This window comes from Lactuca sativa, chromosome 2, assembly GCF_002870075.4.
Source record: "Lactuca sativa cultivar Salinas chromosome 2, Lsat_Salinas_v11, whole genome shotgun sequence".
NCBI classification, from domain to species: domain Eukaryota; kingdom Viridiplantae; phylum Streptophyta; class Magnoliopsida; order Asterales; family Asteraceae; genus Lactuca; species Lactuca sativa.
Genome location: NC_056624.2, coordinates 231,492,865 through 231,500,014, shown reverse-complemented (window position 1 = coordinate 231,500,014; position 7,150 = coordinate 231,492,865). Strand labels below are relative to the sequence as shown.

General features: G+C 36.3%; 1 protein-coding gene across 6 annotated transcripts; it reads left to right on the top strand.

The window, feature by feature from the left end:
- Positions 1-5,103: 5,103 nt before the first annotated feature.
- LOC128125913 (uncharacterized) lies at positions 5,104-6,552 on the top strand. Of its 6 annotated transcripts, XM_052768188.1 has the most exons (5): positions 5,104-5,448; positions 5,538-5,678; positions 5,850-5,901; positions 6,048-6,109; positions 6,209-6,552. In XM_052768188.1, the coding sequence occupies exons 2-5, from the start codon at positions 5,562-5,564 to the stop codon at positions 6,290-6,292; spliced, it is 315 nt and encodes a 104-aa protein (XP_052624148.1). In that variant the 5' UTR covers positions 5,104-5,448; positions 5,538-5,561; the 3' UTR covers positions 6,293-6,552. The 6 variants fall into 6 exon arrangements, 1 of the variants encoding a protein (XP_052624148.1); XR_008230067.1 differs by having other exon boundaries at positions 5,105-5,448; positions 5,538-5,901; positions 5,990-6,109; XR_008230070.1 differs by lacking the exon at positions 5,850-5,901 and having other exon boundaries at positions 5,106-5,448.
- Positions 6,553-7,150: the final 598 nt, after the last annotated feature.

Here is a 7,150-nt window from a genome sequence, read left to right as displayed (position 1 = left end):
TAATGGAATAGCTACGAAATAGCTTCAGAATAGTTACGGAAGCGGGTCCGTAGCTATTTCGTAGCTAATTAGCTACGGAATACCTACGGATACTAATTACCTACAGATTAGCTATGGAGTATGCTTTACGTTAAAATTCTGTAGCTATACAAAATTTTCTTATTTTCAGTTTTTCGGGCACCAAACGTCATTTTTTTCGCATCGTTTTTTTCACACCTCTACTATACATGATTATATTTATTTTCTCCAACATGTAGCTATTAATATCGTTCATAAAGTTGTGTGCCCCTTCGGGATCAAATACTCGTTTCACAGTTTAACATTGTAATGCATATATTTTTCACCAACTTGTGATGGATTATGTTTTTATATGTATATTTATACACATGAATCAGTTATGCTATATGCGTACGTGTATATGTATATGTATACGTGTTTGTGAGATGTATGTGAACGTATTCATAAGCATTATAGTGTTAAACCACTAAACGAGTAATGGATCCCGTATGTGCACACAACTTTATGAATGATACTAATAGCTATAAGTTGGTGAAAATATAGATAATCATGTATAATAGATGTGTGAAAAAAATGGAGCGAAAAAAATAAAGTTTGGTGCCCGAAAAATGAAAAATAAGAAAAATTTGTAGATAATCCGTGGCTGATTAGCTACGGATTAGCTACGGATACTTCTTATTTTCGATTTTTTAGGCACCAAACGTCGTTCTTTTCGCTTCGTTTTTTCACACCTCTACTATACATGATTATCTTTATTTTCACCAACACGTAGCTATTAATATCGTTCATAAACTTGTGTGCCGCTTCGGGATCAAGCACTCGTTTCAAAGTTTAACATTGTAATGCATATACTTTTCACCAACTTGTGATTGATTATGTTTTTATATGTATATTTATACACATTAATGAGTTATGGTATATGTGTACGTACGTGTATATGTGTATGTATACGTGTTTGTGAGATGTATGTGAACGTATTCATAAGCATTATACTGTTAAACCACTAAACGAGCAATGAATCATGTATGTGCACACGACTTTATAAATGATATTAAAGCTATAAATTGGTGAAATTATAGATAATCATTTATAATAGAGGTGTGAAAAAAACGGATCGAAAAAAATGACGTTTGGTGCCCAGAAAATCGAAAATAAGAAAAATTTGTAGCTAAATAGCTACGGATTTTTCTTATTTTCTTATTTTCGGGCACCAAATGTCATTTTTTTCGCTCCGTTTTTTTTCACACCTCTATTATACATGATTATCTATATTTCCACCAACTTATAGCTATTAATATCATTCATAAAGCCATGTGCACATACGGGATCCATTATTCGTTTACTGGTTTAACACTATAATGCTTATGAATGCGTTCACATACATCTCACAAACACGTATACCTACATCATCATCATCATCATCATCATCACCATCATCAACATCATCAACAACATAATCATCATCATCATCATCACCATCACCACCATCACCATCACCATCATTATCACCATCACTATCACCATCATCATCATCATCATCATCACCATCATCATCATCATCATCACCACCACCACCATCATCATCACCACCATCACACCATCATCATCATCACCACCATCACCATCACCATCAACATCACCACAACCACCACCATCACCATCACTATCACCATCATCATCACCACCATCACAGCCATCACCATCACACCATCATCATCATCACCACCATCACCATCAACATTACCACCACCACCATCACTAACCCCACCACCACCTTCACCACCATCACCACCACGATCACCATCGCCATCGCCATTGCCACCACCACCACTACCATCACCATCATTATCACCATCACCATCACCATCATCATCACCACCATCACCATCACCATCACCATCACCATCACCACCACCACCACCACCATCACCATCACCACCATAACAATCACCATCACCATCACCATCACCATCACCATCATCATCACCATCACCACCACCACCACCACCACCACCACCATCACCATCACCATCACCATCACCATCACCATCACCATCACCATCACCATCAACATCACCACCACCACCATCACCATCACCATCACCATCACCATCACCATCACCATCACCATCACCATCAAACCACCACCATCACCACCACCATCACCATCATCACCATCACCATCACCATCACCATCACCATCACCATCACCATTACCATCACCACCACCATCACCATCATCACCATCACCATCACCATCACCATCACACATCACCATCACCATCACCATCACCACCTTCATCATCACCATCACCAGCATCACCATCACTATCAGCATCATCATCACTACCGTCACAACCATCACCGTCACACCATCATCATCATCACCATCACCATCACCATCACCATCAACATCACCACCAGCACCATCACCATCACCACCTTGACTATCACCATCACCATCTGATGGTTTTTGGTCCTAAGAACATCCTATGTGCTCATACAAACCCTAATGCTTGGATCTAGGTTTCTCTATTGTACATGCAGGTTATCCAAGACTATAAACCCTAGATCTAGCATATGATAATCTATATAACCTATAATTAGGGTTTAGATCATACCTTGATTGTTATATAGCAATAATAATCCCAATTCCTCCTTGTATTGACTTTAGAAAGCTTAGAGTCACAAATGTCACTCCTCTGATGGTTCACAAACACCAAGAGCAAAAGGACGAAGAGAAGAGAGGATGGAGGCTGCCCTAAAACGTGTGAAACCCTAGAAGAAGTCTTAGCCACGTTTCATCGTTTTATAATGTTTCACTCATTATGTATGCAGGGATTAATCGCTAGGCGCCCTCTAATCGGTCGAGTAGCGCCTAAGGATTAATCGGGACTTAATCGGGATTTTTACAATAGTGGTTTTTTTCGAGGTTTAGTCCATACATCGACTTTTTTGGCTTCATGGTTCTTTTGAGCTAATTTCGTTGCGTTTTGGTCCTTCAGAAAACTGAAAAGACTAAAATACCCTTCTGATATATTTTTATGGTTTTTTTTATTTAATTTAAACTTGTATTAATAAAAATTATGGGGTCACCTCTCTCACTCTCTCTCTCTTTCTCTAAAACACACACTTAACACTATCAAAAACACATACACAGAATCTCAAGAACACCTCCACCTCCATCTCCACAACCCATCAGCGTACACCACCACCACCACCATCTGCTGCCAACCACCTCAATCTCCTCCACCCTAATCCTACATATCCCTTTGCTTAACCTGGTGAACAATCGATTTTCTGAGTTTGTTTCTAGAACTGAAATCGATTTTTGAATCTAAAAAAAGCTTGTGGTAATGGATTTTCAAGCGCTCATTTGATTGTTGTTCTTCAAGGAAGGGGTATTAGGCACGATTCTCATTCAAAATGTCTAAATATGATTCGAGTCCTAGATACACACTTGTTTCCAGGGGCAGAACTATATGGTTGGTAGGAGTAGCATGTGCTACCCCTCAAAAAATCATGGATAATGTTCAATTTTTTTAATAAAAAAGGTTTAGTTTAAGTTTTTACTACCTACAGAACTTGTGGTGCTTCTATTTAGCTTAATTTTGAAGTCCAAAGAGGCTAAAAGCCAAATTATGTTCATCAAATGTCATTATGAAATATGTGAGTCCATTAACTCCATTCAAATTCAACGGTGGAGTGAGCATATCCTTATTTATTTCCGTAGCTAATTAGCTACGGAATTGCTACTGATCAACTAAAGAATGGGATGCCCTAGTTTAGTAACGGAATAGCTACGGAAGCGGGTCCGTAGCTATTTCGTAGCTAATTAGCTACGGAATACCTACGGATACTAATTACCTACAGATTAGCTATGGAGTATGCCTTACGTTAAAATTCTGTAGCTATACAAAATTTTCTTATTTTCAGTTTTTCGGGCACCAAACGTCATTTTTTTCGCTTCGATTTTTTCACACCTCTACTATACATGATTATATTTATTTTCTCCAACATGTAGCTATTAATATCATTCATAAAGTTGTGTGCCCCTTCGGGATCAAATACTCGTTTCACAGTTTAACATTGTAATGCATATACTTTTCGGCAACTTGTGATGGATTATGTTTTTATATGTATATTTATACACATGAATGAGTTATGGTATATGCGTACGTGTATATGTGTATGTATACGTGTTTGTGAGATGTATGTGAACGTATTCATAAGCATTATAGTGTTAAACCACTAAACGAGTAACGGATCTCGTATGTGCACAAAACTTTATGAATGATACTAATAGCTATAAGTTGGTGAAAATATAGATAATCATGTATAATAGATGTGTGAAAAAAATGGAGAGAAAAAAACGAAGTTTGGTGCCCGAAAAATGAAAAATAAGAAAAATTTGTAGCAAATCCATAGCTGATTAGGGGAGAAGCCCCTAAACGAACGGGGGTTCAGGGGCAACGCCCTTGGGAGCGGGGTTCAGGGGCAACGCCCTTGGGAGCGGGGTCCCAGTGTGAATAAAACGAAGCGGATAAAACGATGTTTGGTGCCCGAAAAATCGAAAATAAAAATAATTTGTACCAAATCCGTAGTTAATTAGCTACAAAGTTTTTTAATTTCGATTTTTCGGCGACCAAAGGTCGTTTTTCTTCGTTTTTTTCACACTTCTATTAACCGGTCGTATCTTAAATATGTAAGAAAATTTATACAAAAAAAATTAAGACTCGAATAATGAATAATAATAATAATAATAATAATAATAATAATAATAATAATAATAATAATAATAATAATTATAATTATAATTATAATAATAATTATAATAATAACAATAATAATAATAATAATAATAATTACAATTATAGAAATAATAATAATAATAATAGAAATAATAATAATAATAATAAAAACAGAATTGTAAGTGGTCAAAAACTATTGTAGACAAAGAAGGTATGGATGTGACATTCCCGGCCGGTTAGTAGTCCCCTTGGTTCTATCTATGATAGACGCGAGTTCGAGTCCCACCACCCCCTTTTTTGGCAGTTTCGATTTTAGGGTTTCACAAAATCGAAACTTTGGTCCGCCTCCATTTAGCAGGATCCATCGATGAAATTTTTTATTCTCCCGCTTCTCTCTATCTCCTTCCTTGATTCGTTTTTCCTCTTCTCTCTCATTGTTTCCTACTCGCACCTCTCCCTTACACCCCCTCTCGTCTTCGTTTTCATCGTCGGAGTTCCATCTTACCGCCGATGCGGTCAATGTTGTACATAGAGATTGTTTTAGCCCCGGTCATCTCTCTTCGCCATCACCAAATCCGTATATCTTCATCACCGATTCATCGTCCCCCTTTTTAGCTCCGGTCGTTTGCGTTTCGTCGCCGTCATCGGCTTGCCATCGCCATTGTCATCATTGTTTCAAGTAAGATTTTTTTTGGTTTAATTCCAATTAGGTTTTCGTTTTGGGTAGACTTTGTTTTGATTTTGGGTGTGTTTTGATTTTGGGTTCAGTTCGATGCCTTCTTCAAACTATTGATGCATTTTCAAACTCCTCTGTTCCATTTGTTATCAAGGCGACCAAGGTTATTACTCCATGGCTCAATTGCCCTCATCTCTCTCTTTGCACCTTTTCTCGATTTCTTCCCTAAAAAGGTAAACCCTAGTTTTTTTTCATTTCTTTTCTGAAATTACTTCATGTATACAATTTAGATGTTTTAAATTATATTTTAGGTCGAATTTGAGATTTTAGGTTAAATTTTGGTTGAAAATGTTAGATTTGTGGTAAAGTTCAACAGTAATGTTTGGGATTTCCTAATTCAATAGGTTCGGAAAGCTGGTGATCCAGGTAATCACAGTTTTGCAATCTTCCCTACGGGTAAGGAGGTCAATATGACTTTTGAGTTTATTGAGAATCAAATCAATCAATTTTGAGTTAATATTCAACTTTTTTTTATGAGTTTCAGTGATTATCCTACTGTGGCTTCTACATGAGAATGAAGTTTTTGATCTTGTGTATGACAGGTCCGTCAACAGTAATTTTTAGAATTAAACTAGGTTTAGCAGTTGGAAATCAACTTGGTTTGGTAAGAGATGATTCTATATTATATATTTAATTACTTATCTTTTGTTTTTAATGTATATTTGCTTACTTGACCTAGTTGCATAAATGTTTGAGTTTGCAGATCTGTGTATTTGAATTCCAGTTCAAAAGATACAATCCTACACATTGTCACAACAATAAAACAAGAAAGTACGTTTTGTGTTAGGTATATGTTTCTTTATTTTAGTAATGTTTAAATTGTTTTCGGTTTACAAACAAGCTGAAAATGGTGAGCCCAAGTGTTGTGTGTGTTTCCACTTTCTTGATTCCCCTGTTGAAGCAATTCAATATATGGACCATGGAGCTACTAGCTATTTTGGAACAATTGAATTTGTAAACATGTAGTGTTTGTTTTTTTAATTAATTAATATTTACTTTTGTAAGATATTTTGAACAATGGAATGAAATGTGTCAAAGTTGGTATTAGGACGTTTTTTGGTGTATTTTATATGGTATTTGGAACAAATATGAATTGAATGTGGTATATGACAAAAAACAGAAATTTTTTGATTTTATTTTTTTTAAATAAATCGAAGTTAACTACGGAATAGCTAAGAATTTCCGTAGCTATTAGGATCCGTAGCTATTCCGTAGCTATTTGGATCCGTAGCTATTCACTTCCGTAGCTATTTTGTAGGAAATATGTAGCTATTTATTTCCGTAGCTTTTCCGTAGCTATTCCGTAGTTATTCCGTAGCTATAATTTAGCCACGAGCCATTATGCTACAGACATTTTTCCGTAGCAATTCCGTAGCTATCCGGTTATAGCTACGGAATAGCTATAACTTAGCCACGAGCCAATATGGTCTCTCTATTATATCATAGGTTCTACAGACATTTTTCCGTAGCAATTCCGTAGCTATCCGGTTATAGCTACGGAATAGCAATTCCGTAGCTATAATTTAGCCACGAGCCAATATGGTCTCTCTATTATATCATAGGTTCTAGTTCAAAGGGAATATATTTGCAGAAAAAACACCCTTATGCATGTTGGGTTTCATTATGTTTTGGTATTGTGCAAAAT

Coding starts and splice junctions, on each gene's coding strand:
- LOC128125913 (XM_052768188.1), top strand. CDS start 5,562: ATGCATTTTCAAACTCCTCTGTTCCATTTGTTATCAAGGCGACCAAGG. Junction 5,679..5,849: donor TCGATTTCTTCCCTAAAAAG/GTAAACCCTAGT, acceptor CTAATTCAATAG/GTTCGGAAAGCTGGTGATCC. Junction 5,902..6,047: donor TTTTGCAATCTTCCCTACGG/GTAAGGAGGTCA, acceptor TGTGTATGACAG/GTCCGTCAACAGTAATTTTT.